This window comes from Lepus europaeus, chromosome 4 (assembly GCF_033115175.1).
Source record: "Lepus europaeus isolate LE1 chromosome 4, mLepTim1.pri, whole genome shotgun sequence".
Lineage (NCBI taxonomy): Eukaryota > Metazoa > Chordata > Mammalia > Lagomorpha > Leporidae > Lepus > Lepus europaeus.
The window spans coordinates 4558477-4585120 of NC_084830.1; the positions used below are offsets into that span (position 1 = coordinate 4558477).

Here is a 26644-nt window from a genome sequence, read left to right on the forward strand (position 1 = left end):
CTGGTTTGGAAGAGAGAGTGAGATACAGTTATCATCCTAGTACAAGGAAGGAGAATTAAAGACCCAAGGGGATGCCTAGAGAAAAATGAAAGCTCTTCCCCCAGTAAGTCAAAGACTCTGTAATTAGTCCTGTGCCGTGGAAAACACCTAGACCTCTGACAACCTGAGTTTGAGTCCTGTGCTTCCTTCTAACCAGCTGTGTCTTTTTTTTTTAAACAGGCAGAGTTAGATAGAGAGACAGAGAGAGACAGAGAGAAAGGTCTTTCTTTTTCCATTGGTTCACCCCCCAAGTTGCCGCTACGGCCGGCGTGTCGTGACCCGTGCACTGTGCTGATCTAAAGCCAGGAGCCAGGTGCTTCTCCTGGTCTCCCATGTGGGTGCAGGGCCCAAGCACTTGGGCCCTCCTCCACTGCACTCCTGGGCCACAGCAGAGAGCTGGACTGGAAGAGAAGCAACTGGGACAGAACCAGCGCCCCAAGTGGGACTAGAACCCGGGGTGCTGGCACCGCAGGTGGAAGATTAGCCTAGTAAGCCACAGCGCCGGCTAGCTGTGTCACTTTTGACACATGTCCCAACTAGTTTTCTTTTCAGCATTCTTGTCATTAAAACCAGGACTTTTAATTTGGATTCTGCTGGTCGTATATAAGGCTTAAGAGCACTCACCCAAATGCCAGACTTATTGGTTTGGATCTCAGTTCTGCTAGTTAAAAGATGCAAGAGTGTGGGAAACTAGTTTGCCCTTTCTTGATCTTATTTTAAAGATGAATTTTATAATCGCTTCTACCACCTAGGAGTGCCTTGAAGCTTAGATGAAACGTTCTTTGGCTGGTTTTAGCATAGTGCCTGGGGCATAGTGTGGCAGGGTTGGGGGATGTCTGGCACATGGACCATGTCCTCACCAAATCATTTGGTCTGGAGCTGCCGCGGGAACGCCAGACAGGACTCGAAACTCAACAAATCTATTGAAGGCTATTTTTAAGTTAATAACTTTGTATGGCCTGTAGATGATGCTATAAATATCCAAATGGCCCTTGGCTGAAAAGGTTCCCCATCCAGGAGTGGTGCTTTTGACTAGTTTGTCCATTCTGGGTATCTATGGTTTAGGGAATTCAGAAAAATCACTAGTTGGTGGTCTTAGACATTTTCTGTTGCAAGAAGAAGGAAGTTTTAAAAAATAGACTTTGAAGACTCCCTGAAATTGATGACTGGAAATTGTGTCTTTCCTTTAAGGAACTGAAGGTAAAGCTGCATGTTGGAATGAGAGCTCCTACTTAATTTAGGAATCGTGTGATCTTAGGATTCTGAAACACCTTATTTTCTTACCCACAAATGGGCATGACAATGTACAATTCATAGAACTTTTATGAAACACAGCATGGCTTCTGTTAGCGTGAGTATTTCACAGTGCCAGAGGCAAAGGACTGAAGTAGTGGCAGAGGATGTAGTGGTGGCTGGGACACAGGGGTCTACAGTCTCTGCTGTTTACCGAGGGCTTCTCTGAAGGCTGCTGGCTGATGACTGCCCAGGGACTTCAGCAGGAAGCACTTGCTTTCCCCCGGCGTCCGCCCCCAACGCTGTTGGAGAAGGCCAGTGAGTTAGGTTCAGCCCCGCCAAGAGAACCTTTCTCTTCCATTAAAGTAACCATAAATCGTGGGGCACAACAACACCCACTTCCTTTGTACAGCAGTGTCAGACCTGCAGTCTTAGACTGTGATTGCTCTCGGGTGAGGAAAAGCTGAGTTCCCCATGGCCACATGAGAGGCATTGAGGGGATCCAGACTGTGTCACTCTTCTCAGTTTTCACCTAAAAAAAAACGTGGCCAGGAAGGTCCTGAGATCATATTCCATCAGGAGGGAGAACATTTGGCTTCAAATGATCAGACACACAACTAACCCTGGCTTAAGTATTACGAGACCCCCTAAGACACCCAGGGGTGGGCACGACAGCCATGCCAACGACGGCCCTGACCTCCCTCTTCCTGCCCTGCTGTCCCTCACAGAGGCCCCTCGCATTCCTGGCTGGCAGGTGGGCACTTTATTATGGTGTCGTCATCATCAAAAGTGGGACAGAGAGCCAAAGGGTCTTGAAATGGGTTTCTTCCTTCAGAGCTTCCCTGCGTGTTCCATATGACAAGGCACGTTTTTACCCCATTAGTGAAGAGGGAAGCATTCAGTCTCTCCTAGCTGCAAGGGAGTCCACAAGTGATTTCTTTACCCAAGAAAACCTGCTGTTGCCTTTTAAGGAGGGTTGGATTGTGGATATTAGGCAGCCAGGTCACAACACGAGCCACACAGAACCTTCCAGATCAATGAGAAGAGGTGGGTGGAGGAATGAGCAGGATCATGGAACTAAACATCTGAGGAAACTGGGTGAATTTTCATAATTAATATATTTGACCATATAAAAGTACCCTTATAATTCTGCTGCAGTGTTGAAGTGGCCTTTCCTTTTAAAAAGTATTTCATTATTTGCTACCAAGGTCAGTAACACCCAACAATCCTGCAGTTGTGGGTGGATGTTGGAACAGATGAGTCAGTCTGTGAATGCATACTGTGTAGTAATAATGCGTGCTTTTTTTCTGATTCTTTGGAACACCAAGGCCTCTCGTACCAGGGGGACTTCCCAGGCCAGCTTGCTAGGGCAGAGAGACTCATCAAGCATCGATTTGTCTCCCACTGTTGGGTTGGGGCCAGCTACGTGATAACACTTTCCAGCCAGTGCCAGGTCTGCTGCTGGGAAAAGGACTGGTAGGGACAATGTTAGAGTTTGTTAGCTGAGATGTGAGCAGACAACAGTTAAAGCAGATGAATTTATGTTTGTCGTTCCGAATTCTTCCACCATCCTAGTTGTTTATAAATTCTTCTGTAGTTTTCCTGTAACTGACTATCATTAGATCTTAAGCCATACGTATTCTTTTTCTTTAAGAAAAAGCAAGCCATGGGCTGCCTTGTTCTTGCTTCTGTCCGTGGTGTCCCACTGGTGGGGCAAAGCCAACTGTGTTTTGCAAAGCCTTGTCAGAGCTCCTGTGAGAATCTTTTCCAAGTCAGGTGTTCTGGTGTGTCAGCCTTTTGGGGAACCGTGGCACAGCAGAATCTCCTCCGGACCCAGAGGCAGCTTAACTTAAGGCCGGAAGTAAGTTCCCCTGTTGTCCTGTGGAGGCGTAGAAGCTGTATGGAGGCTTGAGTGAGGAAACGTGTACAGGTGTGAGCATGCTTTCTGGGGAGCTGGCTAAGTGCAGTGTTTTATCTCTGTTCTTCAGAAGTAAGGCTTGCCTGCTTGTGCATGTGTCAGCGTTTACTTTAGATATAAGAACAGTGAGTCTCCATCAGTTGCAAGTCCCTGGGAATTTGAGCCCATGTCTGTCTGCTTCTGAAGTTCTTTCCCCTCTAAGGGACATGTAGACTGGGCCCAGCTGTGAGATAGTCATGCCTATGCTTTTTAGCAACCTGTGCTGACACTCACCATGTACTTGGCTCTCTTGGATTCCCTGAGGTATGATAGAGACACTGCACCTGTTCACAAGGGACCTCAGCATCTGGATGAGCAGGTAGAAGTGTGTGGGGGTTGCAATTCCATCACCATGTGTTGAGGAGTGCCAGGTGCTGATGGTGCCTCCATCCTTTTTATTATGTCATAAAAACATTCATTTACTCTCCATGTTTGCCAGATATGATAAGCGCTTTGCATATTTTAAATCATTTAATCTTCGTACAACACTGTGAGGCACATTTCTGTTCTTAGTGTCCCCGTTTGTATATGAGAAAATTGAGCACAGGGACATTAGCTGAGTTCCTCCAGGGCACACAGCCCGTGACAGGCAGAGTCTCGGAGTTCTGCATTCTCACAGAAGACTCTCACTTCTCCCCAGCCACCATGCCGTAGCAGAGTGCGTCTCTCCTGCATCTGCCAACTTGGGTTACCAAGGCGTCCTTGAGCCTTGTCCCACCCAGAGCATCACCCCAGCTGAAGCTGCATCCCAGCTGTGAGGTTTGAGGATAGACTGGGTTGTGGATGAGGAAGGGCATCTGTTTCACACATCTCAGGTGATAGTAACAACGTTGCACCTTTAAGGAAATAGGGAGGGTGAGTGTATCCATGCACCGTCCTGTCAGTGCCTCACAGCGGTTCTATCAAAGGCTAATACAGGCCTGGTCCCTCATCTATGAGGAAAGAGAGCTACAGAAGGAGCACTGTCAGATGAAGTTTACCTCTTTGGTATGGAACCTAGGAATGCCAACTCGGGAGCATCTGCTTTTGTCACGATGTTGATTTGTATTTCAGGTTATGTCAGATGTTCCTGGGTCAGAGGCAAGGATATGAAAGTGATTATCAGCCTGGCACCATGGCTCACTAGGCTAATCCTCCGCCTGCGGCGCCAGCACACGGGGTGTTAGTCCTGGTCAGGGCGCCAGATTCTGTCCTGGTTGCCCCTCTTCCAGGCCAGCTCTCTGCTGTGGCCCGGGAAGGCGGTGGAGGATGGCCCAAGTCTTTGGGCCCTGCATCCACATGGGAGACCAGGAGAAGCACCTGGCTCCTGGCTTTGGATCAGCGCAGTGCGCTGGCCACAGCGCGCTGGCCGTGGCGGCCATTGGAGGGTGAACCAACGGTAAAGGAAGACCTTTCTCTCTGTCTCTCTCTCGCTCACTGTCCACTCTGCCTGTCCAAAAAAAAAAAAAAAAGTGATTATGACAAAATGTCATAGATCTCCTATTCCCATTCTAGACTATTGCTTCTAGCTATATTCATTTTAGAAATATTGCATTCTGAGTTGCTCACCGAGTTGAAGAGATTGGAATTAGACTTTATGCCTCCACAGTTCATTGAGGAGAGTTACTATAACTCCCAGCATCTATTCATTCATCTGGCATTGGCTCAATGCTGATCACGTGCTGGAGATACAGAGGTGAGCAGGACGAGGTTTGTCCTTTCCAACAGCTGGTGGTAATGGGCATTTCTAAAATCAACTGAAAACAGATGTTTATTAGATACCATTTTTTTCTATACAGCTGAAAGAGCTCTAGAGAATGCAAAAGAAGCAAAAGGTAGCATTTCTCTTCTCAAGGTGAGAGAAACAGTGAATTAAGCCATGGATGGCTGGGCTTCTGGTGATTAAGCAGTTATAGGGAAACTGAGATAAGCTCACGACATTTAAAGATCCTTGCTTTGTCTTCTCTAAAATACATGCAATTTAAATCAAAATTCCCTTCATTTTAATCCCTAAAGTTCCCACTAACTAGCTTTGAGAACACTTCAAAAATTAATGAAAAAATGGCACTAAAAGATAAATTTATGTTGGTACAAACCATTTTTTGAAATGCATGCATTTTTTTCAAATGCACATTTTCTATGGAATTTTTGAAGTGCTCTCATATGTGACTAGAAACATGTGACCTAATCTCTCTGAGTCATGGTTTGTATATGATTAACATGGGAATAATCACTCCTGTTAGTTTTGTCATGAGGGCATTTGAAAGCATACATGCATTAGTTTACTATTGCTCCTGCAACAGATTTTTTTTTTGACAGGCAGAGTGGACAGTGAGAGAGAGACAGAGAGAAAGGTTTTCCTTTATCCGTTGGTTCACCCCCCAAGTGACCACTACGGCCAGTGTGCTGCGCTGATCCGAAGCCAAGAGCCAGGTGCTCTTGGTCTTCCATGCAGGTGCAGGGCCCAAGGACTTGGGCCATCCTCCACTGCCGTCCCGGGCCACAGCAGAGAGCTGGACTGGAAGAGGAGCAACCGGGACAGAATCCAGCGCCCCAACCGGGACTAGAACCTGGGGTGCCAGCGCCGCAGGTGGAGGATTAGCCTAGTGAGCCACGGCACTGTCCCTGCTGCAACAGATTTCTACAACCTTAGTGTCTTAGAGAACAAATTTACCACAGAACTCTGGGGAATGCGAAATGGAAATATATCTCCTGGGACTGAGATCTGGACGTCAGGGGAATTGCATGTCCTTGTGGGAGCTCCAGAGTAGAGTCTGTTCCTCTGTCTTTTTCAGTTTTTCCAGGCTGCCTGCATTCCTTGGCTGGTGGCTCCTTAAGACCTTAAGCCAACAGTAGCTTCCTGAGTCTTCCGCATGCTGCATCACTCTGTGTCTCCGTGCTTCACATACAAAGACCCTTGTGGTTGCTATCCTGGTGCTCCTATTTCATCTCAGCTGGTTAGCAGCCTGAGTTCCATCTGCAACCTTATTTACATTTGTGTGACCTATTTACAGGTACTGAGGATGAGGGCATAGGGGATGTTGTTATGCCTACTGTGTTACGGAAAGGACCTATTTGGTGCGAGTCTGAATGATGGCGCCTTTGAAAATCTTGGCAACTCAAACATATCCTCCTGTTGTCTGAGGGTTCCACCTTCTGCTCTTAGCTTCTTGTTCATTCTGAATGGAGCTCATCGTCGCATCGTCTCCTACCACTTTCTCTTTCTCTAAAAACGAGCGGAAAGCTCACCCCTTCACCATCTTTTTGGAATGATGCCAACTGGAAGAAAGAGGCCCTTAGATGGTCAAAGGATTCGCACATGTGAAATAACAAGGTTGTTTTTGAAGATTTACCTACATCGCTTCCTGAGTGTGTGAACACGGACAAAATCCTTTATATCTAGATGTTAATTTTCTCGTCTTTAATAGAAATCAAGGTAGGTGCATTGAAGATAGTCTTCAGGTGTCAAACAATGCTGTGCGTGTTGTGTTTTAATGTGTAGTTTATGGATTTCTGACTTGGCAGAAACTTCAAAGGAAACTTGAAAGAGAATTACTAAAGTGGTTTAAGCATTTTGTTTAATCAGGGCATAGCCCAAGTAGATCAACCTAAATGAAGCATGTTTCTGTTGCATTATGCCTGTAATGATCTGAAGTTCAACATGAACACTGATTCTTTGAAGCAGGATTCAGGAGGATCAAGTGCTTTTAGGGAACAAAAATTCGGGGAGCTCTTTGGAATCAATGATAAAATGAGGTCTAATCTGCACAATAAAACGTGACTCCTATGAGGTATGGCAGGAGAAAAACATACTCCTGTCTCTGCAGTTGGCGTTCCAACCTCCCTCTGCCAGCTCTGTGGCTTTGGGGCTGGAGTTCCATCTCTCTGGTGGCTCAATTTCTTTCTCAGTTGACACTACAGATGAGGCTGGAGGTGGGTGACCAAACAAGACCACATCCATGGGAGTTCCTAGTACAGGTTCTGGCACAGAGATGCCTAACAAGCTTACTGTAGCTGCTGCAAGTACAGACTGTGAGAAAGCGATGCCTAGGCCTTAGTGATAACTGACCTGTGTTAAGTTCAGAGAAGAAGCTGTTGAACTATGATGATTGGTGGTTGTGCTTGGTGATGGAATGACTGTGGTGCACAGGCAAAAAGTAACATCTGGTATTTGTATCAATAAGAGTTTGTCAATTAGTGACCCGTGGGATTTAGCTGCAAATGTGCTTCATCTTGTTGACACAGAGCTTTATCACTAGTATCCCGGCCACGGTTGCTGATGCTAATTGTTTTTGCTACTGCTGTTGTCATTGTCATTGATTTATGGAGCAGTACTTAGCATTTTAAAGATGTTTTATTTAAAAAGTCAAATTGCTAGCTTCTCTCAGAGAATGGAAAGATCTAGCAATACAGTCACTGTTTCTGCACAGTGGAGGCCCACTGCGGACAGGGCAGATGCCTTCTGCTCTGAGATGTTGACCTCTCTCAGATGCAGGCACTTGAGGTTACTCTCGCTTTTGCCTCCGTTGGGCTTTCATGATGGCAGTTGTCTTTGTTTTCTGTTGCTATAACAGAATACCTGGGATTTGGTAATGTTTTTAAAAAGAGTTTGTTTCTTTGAGAGTCAGAGAGAGAGAGAGAGAGAGGAAGGAAGAGATAACATCTCCCATCCATTGATTCACTACCCAAATTGTCCAAATATAAGCAAGGTATTGTAATCCCTTTTGTGTGTGTGTCTGGTATAATTCCATTGGCACAATGTCCTCCAGGCGCATACATGTCGTTGCAAATAGCAATATCTCCTTTTTAAGAAATGAATGATAAGGCCAGTGCCACGGCTCAATAGGCTAATCCTCCACCTGCGGCGCCGGCACCCCAGGTTTTAATCCCAGTCAGGGCGCCGGATTCTATCCCGGTTGCCCCTCTTCCAGGCCAGCTCTCTGCTGTGGCCCAGGAGTGCAGTGGAGGATGGCCCAAGTGCTTGGACTCTGCACCTGTATGGGAGACCAGGGGGAGGGACCTGGCTCCTGGCTTCAGATCAGCGCGGTGTGCCGACCGCAGTGCGCCAGCTGCTGTGGCCATTGGAGGGTGAACCAACGGTAAAGGAAGACCTTTCTCTCTGTCCACTCTGCCTGTCAAAAATAAAAAAAAAGTTAAAAAAAGAAATGAATAATATTTATATATATGTATTATACATAAAATTTATATATATATATAAATATCCCACCCATCAATCCATGGGTATCCAGGGTGGTTCGTATCCTGGCTGTTGTGAATAATGCTACAGGGAACACAGGAGTCCTGACTTCTCTATGAGGTTCTGACTTCATTTCCTTTCAGTTTATGCCCCCAGAGGGATCGTGGGTTCTATTTTTTAATTTAGTACTGTCCATGCTGTTTTCCTTAATAGTTGTAGCAGTTTATATTCCCATCAACAGTGTACAAGTGTTCTTTTTTTCTCAACATCCTCACTAGCAGTTGTTATCTTTTGTCTTTTCTATATATAATCTCCCTAACAGGTATGAGGTGAGAGCTCATTGTAGTTTTGATTTGCATTTCCTAATAACTAGTGACGTTGAGCACCTTTTCACATATCTTCCTGTCGTTTCTTTGTCTGCTTTGAAAGATTCTCTACTCAGGTTCCTTGATCATTAAAAAAAAATTGTGTTATTATTTGTTATGGACTTGTATGAGCTCTTTATTTATTTTAGATAATCTCTTATTGGATGTATGACTTACGAACGTCTTCTTCCACGTAGTTGCCATTTTGTTTTGTTGATTGTTCCCTTTGCTGGGTAGAAGTGTCTTGTTGGATGCACTCCAAGTGGCTTATTTTTGTTTTTGTTGCCTATGATTTTGGTGGTGTCAAGATTAGTGATTGCAAAGAACAGTGTTAAAGAGCTTTCCCTTATTTTTTCTTCTAGCTTTTAATGTTTTTGGGTCTTATATATAAGACTTTAAAGCATTGTGAGTTAGTTTTTTTAAGATTTATTTTATTTATTTAAAAGGCATAGTTACAAAGAGAGAGAGAGAGGGAGACACACACACACACAGAGGAAGGGAGGGAGGGAGGGAGGGAGGGAGGGAGGGAGGGAGGGACAGAGAGAGAGAGATCCTCCTTCTGCTGTTCAGCCCCCAGATGAACACAGAAACTACGAGCCAGGAGCTAGGAGCTTCATCTGGGTCTCTCCTCCACTGATTTCTCAGGTGCATTACTGGTATCTAGATCTGAACTGGAGCAGCCAGGACTTGAACCGGCACCCTTACAGAATGCTGGTGCTGCAGGCAGTGGCTTATTCACTACTAGCAACAATGCTAGACCCATGAGTTAGTTTTTCTAGGTGATGTAAAGTAGGTATCCAACTTCATTCCTTTGCATCAAGATGTCCAGTTTTCCCAGCACTATTTTGAAGATATTCTTCTTTCTCCATGGGATGTTCTTGGTGTCCCTGTGAAATACTTGTTGGCTGTATATTCTTAGATTTATTTTCCTCTCTGTTCCATTACTATGTTTCTATGTCAGTATCATACTTTTTTTTTTTTTTTCTGACAGGCAGAGTGGACAGTGAGAGAGAGACAGAGAAAAAGGTCTTCCTTTTTTCCGTTGGTTCACCCCCCAATGGCTGCTGCGGCCAGCGCACCGTGCTGATCTGAAGCCAGGAGCCAGGTGCTTATCCTGGTCTCCCATGCGAGTGCAGGGCCCAAGGACTTGGGCCATCCTCCAGTGCACTCCCGGGCCACAGCAGAGAACTGGCCTGGAAGAGGAGCAACCAGGATAAAATCCGGCTCCCTGACCGGGACTAGAACCCGGTGTGCTGGTGCCGCAGGTGGAGGATTAGCCTAGTGAGCCACAGCACTGGCTGAGTATCATACTGTTTTGATTACTATAGCTTTCTAATACAATTTAAAACCAGGAAATCTGATGTCCACACCTTTTTTCTTCTTTCTCAGGAGAGTTTTAGCTATTTCAGATCTTCTGTGGTTCCACACATAGTCTTATTTTCTCTATTTCTATGAAAAACGTCACTAGAATTTTGGCAAGGCTTGTGCTGAACCTCTGTATTGCTTTGGATGGTGAGGACATTTGGACATGTTTTCTTGCTTATTTGCTCCTAGTGAGTCCTCTGGTGATGTCTCTTCAGTGTTTGCTCTGGTTTATGTGTCTTTCTCCTTAAAGACCCTTTACGCAATACATTCATATATTGTTGAATCAGTCAGCAGCACCCTACCTGATGCCTGAATGCAACTTCTTGAATACATTTATTTCCTTTGCGAGGCGCCTCCCGGTCTTCCTGCACATAGGATCACTACTTCAGCACTGCCTTTAGCAGTCATTTCAAATAGCAAAGTCACCAGCAAAGAGCGCAAGAATAAAGTGACACCAGACTGCAGATTTGTTTGACTTCCATTGGGAATCTGGGTATCAGATGGGTCACATTTGCGCCCCTGCACTTGTGTTTGTGAACGCCCATACTGTGTGTCTTGTACTTGGGATTATAAACACATTTTAGTGAGTAGGAAAATTCGCAAATACAGAGTACACAAATGCTGATGGTCAGTTGCGTATAATTTGCAAATATTTTCTCCCATGCTGTAGCTTTTATTTTAATCCTCTTAACAGGATTCTTTTGTTCTTTCATGGAACAGCGGTGTTTAATTTTAGTGAAATTGATCTTTTTTTTTTCTTTTATGGATCATGCTTTCAGTGTCAAGCAGAAGAATTATTTGTGTAGCTCTATATCTAGGATATATTCAGAAGCATTTTGTATTTCATTTAAGTTTTATAGCTTTATATTTTCATTATGTTAGTGATCCATTTTGATAGAGTTTTTGTGTATGTGCGAGATTAAAAATGACATTTGTTTATTTGTTTTTGTTTTGTCTGTGGTTATCCAATTGCTTCAGGAGAATTTATTGTAACACAGCCTATCCTTCCTACAACAAATTTGTGTTAGCTCCTTGGTCAAACGTCATAGGGCATATTTATGCCCTTGTTACTGCTGGGTGGAGGATGGGAGCCCAGGCTCCCTACATGGTGTCCTTTTAAACTGGGGTGGATGGGGCTCTCATTGTTCATAGCTCTGTCAGCAGAGTTGGAGAGAGAAGGGACAGTTCAAAGCTCAAGGCACAGAGTTCACTTGATGTTATTCAAGACTGAGCAATGTTGAAGATGATGGGAAGAGAGAGAAGGCGCAGGTGGATCATTGTGAGAGATGCTTTAAGGAGTTTGGCTTCTCTGTAGTCCAGGAAGTCTGTGTTACAGAGAAACAGATGGTTTAAAACATGGTAGAGAATAGACCTACAAACTGAGTCTCTGTTGTGTTGTAACACATACAAATAACCTCTTCCTTTAGAGACATGGCTGCCCAGTGTTCCTGGGGCATTGCCGGACACTTTCCCCAGTGTGTTTCTGTTCCCTTACCTTCAGCATATCACTCCATTTGCAAATTCCATCACTCCAAATCCCCATGCTGTCAGTAATCTCTCTTAAGTCCCCTACTTTTGCTGTAAGTACAGAAGCATCTGTGGAAGTTCTGAGCTTTGCAATTAGCAACCTTTCACTGGTGAGCACTTGGGGACATTTGTGGCATCACCGCTGCTCTCCCCGTCCATTGATTTTTAAGTCTGTTGGGAAGTAGAATGTCAATATGCAAAGTGCAATAGGGTGGACCGTGAGCTCATCGGTCTCCCACGGCTCGGTGACCTCATGGCTGGGGGCGTCCCGTGCTGTTGTCCCAGGTGCACTTTGACTTTCCTTGCAGCCTGTTTCTGCTGGCAATGTCACGTCTGTTGTGGTGTGTCTGTGATGAACAGAGGAGGTGATAACAAAAAATATCTACCACCACCACTGGTTTATAGCTGTAGCCTGGGTGACCCCATTTCCAAGCTGTGTGACTTTAAATACATCATGTAGCTTCTCTGAACTTGTTCGTGAATCTATAAAATGAGGAATAAGCACAGCAAATTACCTCTCGTGACTTTGGGTTCTATAAAAATAGAGCAGGAGCACATGTTTGCCTAGTGGTTAAGATATCTGGGTTCTACTCCTGGGTACCCAGGTTCAATTCCCAGCTCTGGCTCCTTACTCCAGGTTTCTGCTAACTCAGGTCCTGGGAAGCAGCAGCATTGACTCATGCAGTTGGGTTCCTGCCACTCGTGTGGGAATCCTGGATTGCATTCTTGACACCTAGTTTCACCCTCCGCCCCGCGTAGGCTGTTGCAGGTATTTGGAGAGTGAAACAGTAGATGGGATGGCTTTCTCTATCTGTCTCAATCTCTCTGTGTTTTTCTGTCCCTCAAAAAAATTAAATAAAACTGTAAAAAAATAAAAACAGTAAACATTCCCTTCACTACTCTTCTGATTTAAACTCCCAGACAGCATATATAAATCAAAACAAAAGAAGACCCTTAACCATCTAGAACAAAGTAGACAGGCTAAGGGTCTCAGAACCCAGCAAACCACATAGCAGTGAGTTCTCTACATTTTCTTTTAGCCTCTGTCCCAGGCTGATACTGGGGAAACCAGGAAGCCAGAAATGCTAATGGCCACAGGCAAAGCTGCAACAAGAAAGCCTGTTCCCTTTAGCCAATGGTTCAGGAAGGTGGGGTAAGTGTTCTTGTTGCTGACAGAGTGTACCTCTCTTGGGTCCACATGGTGTTGCATGCTGCCTAGAAACTTCCATGGCCCCTGAGTCTTGCAGGATTAAGTGCAGATATATAACTAAGGAGCCGATGTTCAGCAGTCTGTCCTCTGCTCTTTTCTTAGGTATTACCAGATCCGAGTGACCTTGAAGGTATCCTCAAGGATCCCCCACAGACTGAGCGCCTCCATCGTTGGGCAGACAGGTGAGCAGAAGGATGCAGTGGGGTGCTTGCCCCCCGTGCCAAACCTTCATTCATCACCCCATGCAAGGGCGTGGCAGCATGCACAGCACCCACAGGCATGCAGTAAATCATTTTCAAGAGTTGGATGATAAGTACTTGGAAAGGGAGTCCGCTGTTGGAAGTGTCCATGCCCGTATATTGTTATAAGGGGAATCTGGTGAAAGAGAAACACGCTCTCCTAGGAACAGCTGGGGAAAAACTGGCTGTGTAGGGCAGAGTCAAGTCAGGGAGGAAATGGTGAGAAATGCCATCTAGTAGGCGGGTAGGGAGATGGCTGTTGTTAAAGACTATATAGGTGGCTACATAGGAAGCAGTAGAGAATACTTCCCCTCCAGAATGAGGGGTCCTAAAGCAATGCTTCCATCCTGGGGAGAAGGATTACCAGGGACATTCCAGTTCCTAATCTCAAGGGAGCAGGAGTTTTAAGTCGGTACCTGAGTGATCCCAGCAAGTACTCTGTAATACATTGTGGGGTCAGAAATACAGAACATATTGCCTAAGAAATTGGGTTAGGCACTAGATAAATAAGTAGAAATATAAGTAGGTACCTCCTTAGTGAATCTGAGCAAACTATGTAGATGAGCCAGACATCTATAGACATCTATATAGACAAGCTGTGTAAGAAGGAGAAAGGCTTAGGGTAGGGGAGAGAAGATAAGGCAATAAAAAGTAGAGCTGCAGAAAATTTGTGTAATTATAAAAGTAAGTCTAGCCAAAAAACATTATGGACATCACATCCAGCAGAGCTAAGAGTTCTGGTCATAGCCACACTTTGTAAGATTCATTTGGAATTGGCAGTGATATTATGGTGAATGAAGTCACATACAGTTGAGTACCCACTGTTCACAGTGCAGTTGCTGTGGTCTACTTAGCTATACCATGGAGGAACAGGAATGTGGACTGCATGGCTGTCAGGCGAGACCTATAGTTCTCGAGCAATTGGCCAACAGAAACTGTGGTCTACTAGGAGAAAAAACACTGCTAACCACCTGCTTCTAGCCTGACTGTGGGCAGAGCATGTAAGGAATGGTCCAGTCTCCATATTTCCAAGGAGTTCCTTCTCCCACTCCACTCCCTTTCGTAGGAAGAAATCAAGTACCTGAGACTGGGAACAGGTGGCTGCCACTGCTCTCTGTCCTTTGTCCATTCAGTGGGATTAGAGAGGCCTGCATTCCTCTCCTTGTCTCCCATGCTGCGTTGTCCACCCCCATCTTATCCCCTGCACCAGCTTCCAGCAGAAGGTTGAAGGTGTCCACAGAGAGTTATAGGAGTTTGGATGCTGACGCTGTAGGATGAACTAGTCATGGGACCCCAGGTGTGTTATCAGCACCTTCAGCTTTGTTCTCTCACCTGAAATGAGGATACCGACCCATGACCAGCAGCATACGCAGGACTGCGCCAGGGTGAGGGATGCACAGCACCGTGATTTCTTCCCCACGGTGAATTTCTATGCCACATTACTTTCAGCTAGCTACTGCTGTATTATGGAGTGCTCCAAAGCTTAGTAGTTTAAAACAATGATTGTTTTCTCTTTTCTGGTGTTTCTAGTTGCATGGCCTTGGCTAGGGTCATGTGTGCGCTGCTTTCAGCAGAGGGATCAGCTGAGTGTGTGTGTGTGTGTGTGTGCGCAGGGCATCCGAGATGCCTCACTCGTGTGTGTGACCCCCAGGTGGGCTGGCTGGACCAGGTAAGGGAGTGCTGAACTGCTGACCATGTGGGTGGTCGACTTCTTTCAGTTCACCGAGAGTGTGTGGAAGATTCCAGGCCAGTTGAGTGTTGCACAGGTACTGGTACAGGGTCCCTCCACCCCAGATTCCATGGGCAAAGCAAGCGATGGGGCCAGCCCAGCTTCCAAGGCAGAGGCAGACCTTGCTCCTGCACAGGTAGCGCCGTCTGTGCAGGGATGGGCAGTGCTTTGGCAGCCATCTTTTCAGACGTCTGAGCCCTGCATCTCTGAAGGAAAACATAGGGAAAAATACATTTTGGCAGCCAATTATGATACATTGAAAAGGAGGAGCTGGGAGGACTCTTAACGGACTCTAACTGTGTCTTTGGCATCCATTAGTTGAATGGTCTTATTGGGACACATCATTTGACTGTTTTGTTCTCCCTGTCTCTCAAATGGACACAGAAAAGCTCTCTATTTAAAGAAGCTGCAGGGTTCCAGGTCCAAATCCTATTTCAATCACTTCTAAGCTGTCTGAATTTAGACAAGGCTTTTTCCCCAGTCGTTTTTCAGGTTCCTCATCTATAAAATGGGTATGGTAGGTGGCACTCACCTCCCAGGTTTGTGGTAGGGATCCGATGGATTTTTACAGGGCTGCCTGACACTATTAGTAGGCTCCTGGTAGCTGCCAGATAGGTTAGAAGCTGCTGTTAACACAGGGAGTGATTGCCTACTTAACAGTGCCCTGTCCTCTGCTGGTCCCGGGGCCCCGTGCCTGGGCACGGGAAGCTGCCTTCTCCCTGGCAGGGCTTGAAGTCCTCTCCAACAGACAGAGGAGAGTCAGATGGACACTACAGAGGCAGACTGTGTGATGACGTCAGGTGGATCTAGAACCTGGGGGCTTCGCTGCAGAGGGTCTCTCCAGTGAGGGCACAGAGCACAAGCAGATCTGGTCCCACAGGCAACAGCAGGGCAGAACAATCCTGGCAGAGGTAACAGAATGTGCGTAGAGCAAGGGCGTTTATGGGACGGTGCAGGATCAGGTGTCGCTGCCGGTGAGGGTGGGACTGACCTGAGAAGCACAGCTGAGGCCGCGTGTGCAGGCTGCCCTGTGCCATCCTGGGGGCACTGACTTTTGTCTCAAGGGCACAGCCAGATGCAGTGGAACACTTTGATGGCATAAACTCAGTGCTGTTCGAACACATGGTGTTGTTTCGTATGTCAAGGAACAGAATTCTGTTTCTGCTTTCTTTTAAAATATTCAGTTCTCTAATAGTGACATTATATGGAAACATATTTCAGTTTTATAGGTCATTGAGATACAGATTCCCTGTTAGCTTATTTTATAAGCTGGATATTTGTGACTAGATCCTGTGAATAAAATGCAATAATAATTCCCTCCGTGCATGACGCCAATACCATTGTGCTATTTTTTTTTTTTTGCAATATTTCTTTAAAAAGTGCTTTGGGAACGATTTCTCTGGAACACTGCAGGTTTGTTCTGGTTCGACTTAGCTGTAGGAGTGCGTTCCATTGAGTGGACTGGGGCAGGCTTTGCCCTCGCACTGGTTTGGAACAGTTCTGCCCGTAGACATTCTGGAAAGATCCATGCTTCAGGGACAGGACAGGCTTGTGAAGTGGTGACAGCTCTAACAGCGTCAGATACACTCGTGAGCCCTGATACACAGGACACAGGGAGCCACTTCTGTGTAGATGTGGGAACACTGAGGAGGTGCTGGCTCAGCTCGGGAGGGGGTCAGTGTGACTCAAAGGCCACAGGTCTCTGTCCTTGCTGGAGTAGGAAAGTGGAAGTTACAAATGGCTGTCAAATGACTCACTGAGCCCAGGACATCCATTGGTTATTCCAAAACACAGAAGAAAAAAAGCCTCTGTGACATCTTCCAGTCCCCCTTTCACTGTGGGATGAATCAGTGGCGATCACATCATTAAGGAATTTGATTATTAGGGAGGCAGGTCCTAGAGAAAAGGGAACCTAAAACCCCGCTTGTCCACCAGCACTGCCTGTGACAGAGCAAGCCTTGCAGCCTCTGCACTTCGGGCGTCTTTTACTGTAATGGGGCTAATGTCCACCTTTGCCTAGGGGACATGGGGTGTGCTGGTGAAGCCCCTCCCACAGTGCATGGTGTAAAGAAACATGGTAGATGGAGCCCAAAGAGGCATCCCCCGGATGGTGGTGATCTGGAGAGAGGTTACACCAGGATGATATGATGTCTTGGAGGCAAAGGGACTCTGCAGGCTAATGGAGCTGGGTGGACAGGAAGTTGTTGCTGGATTCAGCCTGAAGTTGAGATGAGAGGATGTGGGCATGGTGGTTCAGCTAGGTCGCAGGACCAAGCCCGTAGCCTGCAGAGGTGCTGGTGGGCGTATGGTCCTACTTAAAGACTGATGCAGATGGAGCCAGTGTTGTGTCTCAGCAGGCAAAGCCGCTGCCTGCCATGCCAGCATCCCGTATGGGCACCTATTTATGTCCCAGCTGCTCCACTTCTAATCCAGCTCCCTGTTAATGGCCTTGGAAAGCAGCAAAAGATTGCCCAAGAGCTTGGGACCCTGCACCCATGTGGGAGACCTGGAAGAAGCTCCTGGTTCCTGAGTTCAGCCTGGCCCAGCCCTGGCTGTTGTGGCCATTTGGAGAGTAAACCAGCAAAGGAAGCTTTCTTTCTGTCTCTCCCTTTCTGTCTGTCTGCCTTTCAAATATATATATATATATATATATACATATATATATATATATATATATATATAGAGAGAGAGAGAGAGAGAGAGAGAGAGAGATAAAGAGATAAAGAGTGATGCAGACGTTGATCGGCTTTTCCCAGGATTCTTGTATCCATGTGCACTCTTGTCAGAGCTCTGCTGTGCACTCCCCTCAGACAGTGGCTGTCCGAGGCCCCGTGACAGTGTGTGTCGGCCCCAGCTGTCACACAGCAGAGATGGAACAGAACAGGCGCAGGGGCCACTTATTTCCTTAATTAGATGTTATGGAGCCTCTCAGAAATTTCATTTTATGTGCCAATACTTAAATGCCACTGCTATTCTTAGTAGTAATCATCACGCACGCGCACACACACACACACACATAAACAAGTTTATGAAAATGAACTTTATGAAGATACTGCATGGATTCCAAAATTTTCTTGCAACAAAATACTCTTTTAATTCCGTTTTCACTGATTTGTTTGAAGTCCAGTAGTGTCATTGATCCCAAATGCTCTTCCTATACATAGAAATGTCTTCACAAAAATAGATATGTATGTAATCATAATTGATTTAGACAATCTATCTCATTTCTGAAATATATGCTGAACACATACTTGTCAGTCAAAAGTATGGCATTTTGTTTTTTTTTTTTAATTTTTTAAAATTTATTTGAAAGAGTTAGAGAGAGGGGGAGACAGAGAGATCTTCCATCCACAGGGTTAACTTCCCAAATGGCAACAATGGCCAGGACTGGGCTAGGCTGAAGCCAGCCCTTCTTCTTGGTCTCCCATGTGGGTAGAATGGGCCCAAACATTTCGGCTATGTCTGCTGCTTTTCACAGATGCATTAGCAGGGAGCTGGATTGGAAGTGGAGCAGCTGGGACACAAACCAATGCCAGTATAGGATGCCAGTGTTGCAGGTGGTGGCTTTACTTGCTGTGTCACAACACAAGTGCATGACATTTTGATCCAAATCAGTATTTATCTTGGTTCCACACTATCCATTCATCTTGGATGCCGTTTACAAATCAGAGAAAGTACGGTGCTCTAGGAAATGCAGAGATGAATGATGATTAATTGAAATGTGAGAGTTAAGATATCCAGGAAAGAGAACCAGATTCAGAAATTTTTAAAAGTGATCATGGTTACCTCAAAGGCTGGGTCTCAGGTGGGGGTCTCAGGTGTGTTTTCTGTTGCTTGAATTCAGGGTTAAAAGTAATCAATGTGTTCGTATCTGTGAATATGTTACGTCGATGGAACCTTGGTGCATTTTAATCCATTCTGCAGCCTCTTCCTACCTGGATGATAGAGAAAACGTCTTTCCCCCGATGGAGCTCATCAGTTAAGGCAGAAGCAGACTTGGGGAGGGGACCCTTGCAGTTTCCATAAGATGAGGCACAAGCCAGGCAGCATCTGCAAGAGAACAGACAGCACCACAAATTGTGGAAATGCATAAAAGTTGTCATGATTACTTTTAGTAATGTTTTGAGAGGAGATTTCCATGTCCATTAAATGGAAGCATTTAAGAGTTTCACCATGTAGGGGGTGGGGAATGACATTTCTTCTTCAAATGAATCAATCCAATTTCTTCCCAGGGTCAATTAAGTGCAGCTAGATATCAACTACGAATGCTAAGCAGGAATAGCATTCCGCTCCCAGGCTGAGCGGCTGCCTGGGGTCAGTGGAGAAGACTCAGGGCTCAGGGCCGAGGGATGACTCCCTGCACAAGTAAAGCCCTTGGAAGAGGTGCTGGCACTGACGCAGCGTCCAGGCAAGTCCCAGCAGTCGTCTCAGAAGCAGCAAAGCCCCGGTTGTGGCTCCCTGAGCAGGTCACACGTCCTCTCTGGAAGCTGTTCAGGGACCAGGTTCCTTTGGGTCATTGTAACCTTTGCTTTGGGGACTTCTTGACCTCCGGGCTCTTCCTCTCCTGCCTTACCCTGGTCGCCCCCCTGCCCCAGCATGTGGCATGGCAGAGGGCACAGCCATAGATTACCTGCACATTGATCCATGTCTGCTGCTTTTCCCTCTCTACCCAGAAACTGCTAGAAGCAGTGTGCCCATGAAGAGTGTGGTGGTGGACAGACCTGGGCTCCTGTGGTCCTGGACAGTAGCTTTGGTGCTTCAGTGCTCTGTAAATGGGGATAATAATGAGTGGAGAGATCCCACAGAGCCATTCTGAGGATTGGTTAAGGAAGTGCCTATGGGTATTTAATAGATTTCCTGTTACACTGAGAGGCTGCACATGCAAGGATTCTCGTGCACTCACACACACACCAGGACAGCACATCCTTGCACACCCACCTGCCACACACAGCAAGAAGAATTGCTTACTCTGCCCCACATCTGATGTCAACATGTGGCACCAAACCCCAGTACCTGAGAGTCAGCTGTGGATGAGCCCTGCTGACACACAGAGCTCGATGGCTGACCTTGCCCTTGAGGGCCTGCTGACCCTTGCGGACACTGGGGTGTGGAACAGAGGTTGAGTGACAGTGGAAACGTGAGTAGGGGTGTGGTGGGGAGGCTGTTGAGGAGGGGAGCCACCTAGGAAAGCTGCTGTCTTCCCAAGTCTCTTTTGCAGGTGTACCTGACTTTCTGGGTGTCCTGACTTCTGGTCCAGGTCATCCCGGCAAATCTCCCTTTGTACAGAAAGTGAGGACTCCAAGACTTGAGTGGAGTATGCCTCTTGCCTGGTATTTGTCTACCCACTGAGGAAGTTTCTGGGGCCCTCTGGATCACTGCCTGTTACCTTGCACAGGCGGCAGCATGAACAACCTGCACCTATGTGAGGGAGCTTGTTCCTGGTACAGTGAGGTTTAGATGAATGAGAGAGAGAGAGAGAGAGAGAGAGAGATGAAGGGCCCCTGAAGTATAAGTCCAGAGATGGAGCAAAGGCTGCAGAGTGTCCATGAGGATGGTAGGGACCTCAGAGTCTGACTAGCAAACAGCAGGAACCAGACACCTGGACACCTGTTGGCCCTGGGTCACCTCCCTGGGCTGCATTTTCCTTTCCTATAAATGGGAATGAAAACACTACTTTTTGACAGGAAGTTGGAGAATTAGAACTGAATATGTGTAAACAAGTAGAAAGAAGCTGAACATAAGGAGCCCTCAATCAATGCTGGCTCTTTTTTTTTTTTTTTCTAAGATTTATTTATTTATTTGGAAGGTAGAGTTAGAGAGAGGCAGAGGTAGAGGAAGAGAGAAAGTCTTCCATCCACTGGTTCATTTCCCAAATGGCTGCAACAGCCAGAGCTGGGCCTATCTGAAGCCAGGAGCCAGGAGCTCTCCCACATGGGTACAGGTCTCCCACATGGGTACAGGGGCCAAGGACTTGGGCCATCTTCTACTGCTTTCCTAGGCCATAGCAAGCTGGATTGGAAGTGGAGCGCTGGAACTAGAACAGGTGCCCATATAGGATGCCGGCACTGCAGGAGGTGGTTTAACTCTATGCCACAGCATTGGCCCCCAGTGCTGGCTCTTCTTAGATCTATTCCAGAAGCCAGGACCTGCAGACAGGGAGGAAGTTTTGTGGCCTGAAATGTTAGTCCTGATGGAGTTTGCTTATTCAGTGTTTGTGGAGGGCATCTTGGTGCCGGGCTATGGTTTCAGAGCTCTCTGAACCCCAGTGTGCACAGCAGGGAACCCTCCCCACCCAACCCCACCCAGCCCCACCCAGGCTTCCAGCCAGGGTCTCAGTGGGGGCTGACACGGTGGGCAGTTAGAAGACTGGTGTGAGAAAGGTATGCTTATTCAGTCATTTGGTCTTTTGAAAATGAAAAGCTTTTTTTTTTTTTTTTTTTTTTTTTGATACTTGTGAATGTGTTAACCTTCTACATGATGTAGGTGCTTAAGTTCCCTCCCCAAAGCTCTGGCTGGTTCCAGGGCCCTGGTTCCTAGTGGGAAGCCTGGTGCCTGGTGGCGATTTTCTGTGTGTGTGTTTATTAAATTGGTGAATGAAAGACCACATCAGAGACAGAGCTTGGGCCAAAGAATGAAAGGGAGATGTAGGCTGAATTCCATGCAATTAACATAAAAGGAAGCAAGCCTCTCAGGTGAGATTGTGTTGGGAGGAAGCATCTTAAAAGGAAAATATGGGCCGGCGCCGTGGCTCAACAGGCTAATCCTCCGCCTTGCGGCGCCGGCACACCGGGTTCTAGTCCCGGTCGGGGCACCGATCCTATCCCGGTTGCCCCTCTTCCAGGCCAGCTCTCTGCTGTGGCCAGGGAGTGCAGTGGAGGATGGCCCAAGTGTTTGGGCTCTGCACCCCATGGGAGACCAGGATAAGCACCTGGCTCCTGCCATCGGAACAGCGCGGTGCGCCGGCCGCAGCGCGCTACCGCGGCGGCCATTGGAGGGTGAACCAACGGCAAAAGGAAGACCTTTCTCTCTGTCTCTCTCTCACTGTCCACTCTGCCTGTCAAAAAAATTAAAAAAAAATTAAAAAAAAATAAAAAAAAAAGGAAAATATGCCCTTCAGACTTCTCAGTAGTCATTAAAAAAAAAAAAAAAACTGATTATTTAGGGAAAAATCCTGAAATGTCCCCAAAAGGCTAGGCAATGTCTTTCTGTTTTGGCGAGAAGCTCTCTGGGAGCCTCAGGAGGAGGTGAGACGTGTGGGCTTTGCAGTAAGCATGTGGGAAGTGTCCAGGGTCAGGGTGGTCTGGGTGTGGGGTCCACGTCCTGTAGCCAAGTTTTTCCCAGTGCTGTCCCAGAATCCTGCTGGCCCGTGATCCTGACTTGCAGATGTCCTGAGTCACTCTGAAGGCACCGTGAGATGACGCCTAGACAAACACTGCAGAGGAAGAGCACACGGGGCCGCGTCTCTGCTCTCCCAGGACCTTGGACGTCTGCATGTGGCTCACAGCTGGTACTAGTGATGGGCATTGGACAGGCTGGTCTTCTGTCCTCGGTGAATGGCAGTTGTAGGAAGAAAGTCCCGCGTCTCAGGACATTCACGTGAAAGACAAGTCCCGATCTCTGACTTCCCCTCAAACTTGCCTTCTACCTCCTTCCCTAGCACTCTTCTGCTTCCTTGAATTTGCCAAGTTCATTCCCAACTCTGAGCTCTGAACCAGGGGATCACCCCTGACTCAGCCTGAGCCCTGCTGGAGCCTGGTGATTCTCTCCCAGCCTTTCTGGGTTGTTCCTTCAGTTCTTTTAGTTCTTTCCCAAATGTTACCTCCTTAGAGATGCATTCTTTTTATTCTTAAAAAGTTTCATTTTATTTATTTGAAAGGACGTTTCAGACATAGGGGGAAAGAAGAAAGATCTTCCATCTGCTGGTTCACTCCTCCAAATGGCTGCAATGGCTGGGGCTGGGCCAAGCTGAAGCCAGGAGCCTGGATATCCATCTAGGTCTCTTACATGGGTGGCAGGGACCCAAGTGCTTGGGCCATCTCCTTCTGCTTTCCCAGGTGTATTAGCAGGAAGCTGGATTGGAAGTGGATCAGCCAAGGACTTGAACTTCTGGTTAGAGATGCATTCTTGCCGAGATTTCTAAAAAATTCTCTGCTTTATCTATCTGTCATGCATTCCTTACTGTTTCATTTTTCAGACCACTTCAGTTAATTTTATAATATAATTGCTTATTTATTGTCCATATGTTCTCTTGAATTTAATGCTAGTTCCAGCAAGTCATTACCATTTCTTTGTGTGCCCAGAGCAATTTTTAATATTTCAAATGTGTGAATGTACTTAAGCCATCATACCTCCCACAAGTGATAAGTTATATAAAAAGGTCGTGTTTTTACGGAAGAGAAATCGGGGTGTATGGCAGCTCATTGACTCATCTAAGGTCTCCAGATACCTGGTACAGGGCTCAAGTCCAGATGATCAGCTCCCAGGTCCCCAGATACTAAGCTACGGGGAAGGGTTCAAGCCCAGCTGGTTGGCTCCAGGGGCTGATGGGTCATCTTTTTCCCTCATGTGCCCAGGGTGCTGGGGACAGGACCTACAGCAAGCATTGATGAGGGAATGGACCAGCTTTGTTGATTCATGGTCCTGCCCCCCTCAACTGGTCCTGCCAGAAGGACCTGAGCTCTGTCCTGAACCCCTTATCCTCAGTCCTACATCATATCAAATTTTAGGTCGATTTGATGGCACCTGCTCCTTCCTCTGTGGGTCTTTTGCTTTTTCTCTGGGTACTGGAACTCACCTGGGTCCTGCTCATGTTCTTCTTGGGCTCAGCCCCCTCACCAACCTTCTCTTCATGCCCCCAGCCCTCATCAGACGTTCACAGAGACTCTGGAGGAAGAATAAAATTAGGCCTTCAGAATTCCCAGTGTTCCATGAACTTGCTTCTAGGGCACAGTGTACCCCCGGAAGATCATCCCAGGTTTACTGTTTAAATATTTTAAACCTAAAAAAATTATAGTGAAAAAAGTCTATGCTATTATTTTAAATAAATATTTATGTGTTGAAGACCTAATTTAAGAGCATAACTTGCAGCTGGCCTTGTGGCATAACATATAAAACCTCTACCTGTGAAACCAGCATCCCATCTGGGTGCTGGTTCAAGTTCTGGCTGTTGCATTTCCGATACAGCTCCCTGCTAATGTGCTTGGGAAAAGCAGGAGAAGATGGCCCATGTGCTTGGGCTCCAAAACCCATGTGGAAGATCCAGAAGAAGCGCCTAGCTTCTGGCTCCTGGCTTCAGCCTGGCCCAGATACAGTATATTTAATATTTATAATAATCATTGTCAGTATGCAAGTATTTTGTGTCCTAAATATGTGATTCCTCCCATTTTCCTCTCCCAAATATTTTTGGCTTTGGTTTTCATTTGTCTCTTCAGTCCTACGTACCTATTTCCCTTGACATTACTCAAGAACTATAAAACTTAGTACGAAAGAAGTTTGGACTCAACTTTTATCTCCAAGATCCCTGTTGATAGTTAACAAATGCTCAGTCATTCTCATTAATAGTAAAGTCAAATGAGCAGCACAAGGAGCTCCAAGTCAGCGCTGGAATCTCACAAAACCCAAGTGTTACCATCATCTGGGCCACCTCTACTTGCCGTGCTGGACGGCTCTGCTGAGGACTTGCGACGTGGCCAGACCCCTCACCTGTGGGTGGTATGGAGGCAGCACCTGCTGCTATGGACCATATGATCAGACACATGTGTCTGCCGAGCCCTCTCACCATGATACACAGCTGATACCTGAACATCAAGAAAAGTCTATAAGAAGTAGCCAAGGGCAGTGGAGGATGGCCCAAGTGCTTGGGCCCCTGCACCCGTATGGGAGACCAGGAAGAAGCACCTGGCTCCTGGCTTCGGATCGGTGCAGCTCCAGCCATAGCGGCCATTTGGGGGGTGAATCAATGGAAGGAAGACCTTCCTCTCTGTCTCTCTCTCTCTCACTAACTCTGTCAAATAAATAAATAAATAAAAAATTTAAAAAAGCAGCCAAGGGACCAAGGGACAGAATGAGTTGACGATGCTGACCAGGAGGACAAGGGCTGACATTTGAATGCTTCGGTGGTGACGGGACTTGAATTTGCTCCATGAGTCTTCAACATGACTGTCAGGCACACGCTTGCTATCATTTTCGTATGTAGAAACTGAGACACCAGGGGCGTGTCCAAAGTCTCACTATTTCCAGGAGGTAGAGCCAAGACTTGAACCCAGACTGGTACTTAGCATTTATACTCTTTTCTTTAAAAAGACGTATTTATTTATTTGAAAGGTTGAGTTACAGAGAGAGAGGGAAAGACAGAGAGAGAGAGAGAGAGAGAGAGAGAGAGAATCTTCCATCCACAGATGGCCACAACAGCTCGGGATGGGCCAGGCTGAAGCCAGTAACCAGGAACTTCATCTGGGTCTCCCACGTGAGTGGCAGAGACCCAAGTACTTGGCCCATCTTCTGCTGCCTTCCCAAGCACATTATCCGGGAGCTGGATGGGAAGTGGAGCATCCAGGCTCGACCAAGCACTGTGAATGGGAAGCTGGTGTCACAGGTGGCAGGTTAAATTGGTGCACTACAACACCAGCCCCAGGCTCCATAGCTCCTGATTTTAAATGTGCATGTAAATCAGAATAGCTTCATTGATTTCGTTAGCAAACACTGTTCATTTGAACTATATAGAATGCATTGTATTTGTAAAATCGTGTTTTTATGTTTTATAGCTGAGACTTCCATGTGAGGTTGAGATGGGGGGGGGAGCACGCAGCACTGTTGCCTAAAGACAATTCAGTAGACAGCATGCAAGAAGGGCTTAGAGCAGGGACTGACTCTGCGGGAGATCTGAGCAGGGGCTGATTTCCAAACAGTTACCAGCAAACACTTAGAGTTAATCAAGGGCAGAGGTGAGCGTGAGTTTGCACATGGGAAGTCTGGCTTTTGATGAGAAGGCAGACAGGGCCTTCGGAGGCCATGGGCACATCCGCAGGTGGACGGAGGATAGCGTAAGTTTGCAGGTGGGCAGAGGTGGACGGAGGATAGCGTAAGTTTGCAGGTGGGCAGAGGTGGACAGAGGATAGAGTAAGTTCGCAGGTGGGCAGAGGTGGACGGAGGATAGCATAAGTTCGCAGGTGGGCAGAGGTGGACGGAGGATAGCATAAGTTCGCAGGTGAGCAGATGAAAGGAAGCTGATGAGAAAGGATAAGAATTAAGAGAAAAAGACAGGGCAGGGAATTTCAAGAATGGCTCAGTCACCAGCACCAAAGGTTCCAGAGGGCCTTTGACACAGATAGAGGCACCCATTAGCAGTATTTGTCTTCAAGGTCTTTGAAATAAAACTTTCTGAGTTATCCCTGACACGTGCCTGTACACCCAGGAAGCAGTTGCCTTTGCTTGTTCTGAGCACCTGCCAATGTGCCTTAGGTTCTGTTTCTCCTTGATCACTTCTCACCAGATTAGCAAATCCCCCAGCTCAGTACTACCTCCCAACTAGACACAGTGTTTTGTCCTCTGGGTAAGAACAATTTTGTGGGTTTTTTTTAATCTTTCCATGATATTTCAGCTGAACATTATTGCTTATGACCACACATTACTGCAGCACCTGGCTTACCACTTAGCCACTGTGCAGGCACCAAGAAGTCAGAACCTTTGCCCGTGTTTCCCTCTGTCTTCCTCTCCTCTGCCTTTTCCGCTCTTCTGTTCCCTCGGAGCTCTGCCCACAGGCCACTTGCTCTGGAGATCTCCCCTGGCCTGGCTGAGTGGCAGGT

The 26644-nt window shown here is 46.7% G+C and overlaps 1 protein-coding gene across 1 annotated transcript in view; it reads left to right on the forward strand.

Annotated features, from left to right (window-relative positions):
- Positions 1–26644, forward strand: part of FAM135B (family with sequence similarity 135 member B) — a 228373-nt gene that overhangs the window by 46975 nt on the left and 154754 nt on the right. Inside the window, exon 2 of the mRNA XM_062189440.1 lies at positions 12975–13054. Within this exon, the coding sequence (XP_062045424.1) occupies positions 12975–13054 (80 nt within the window). The remainder of the gene's footprint in view (positions 1–12974; positions 13055–26644) is intronic.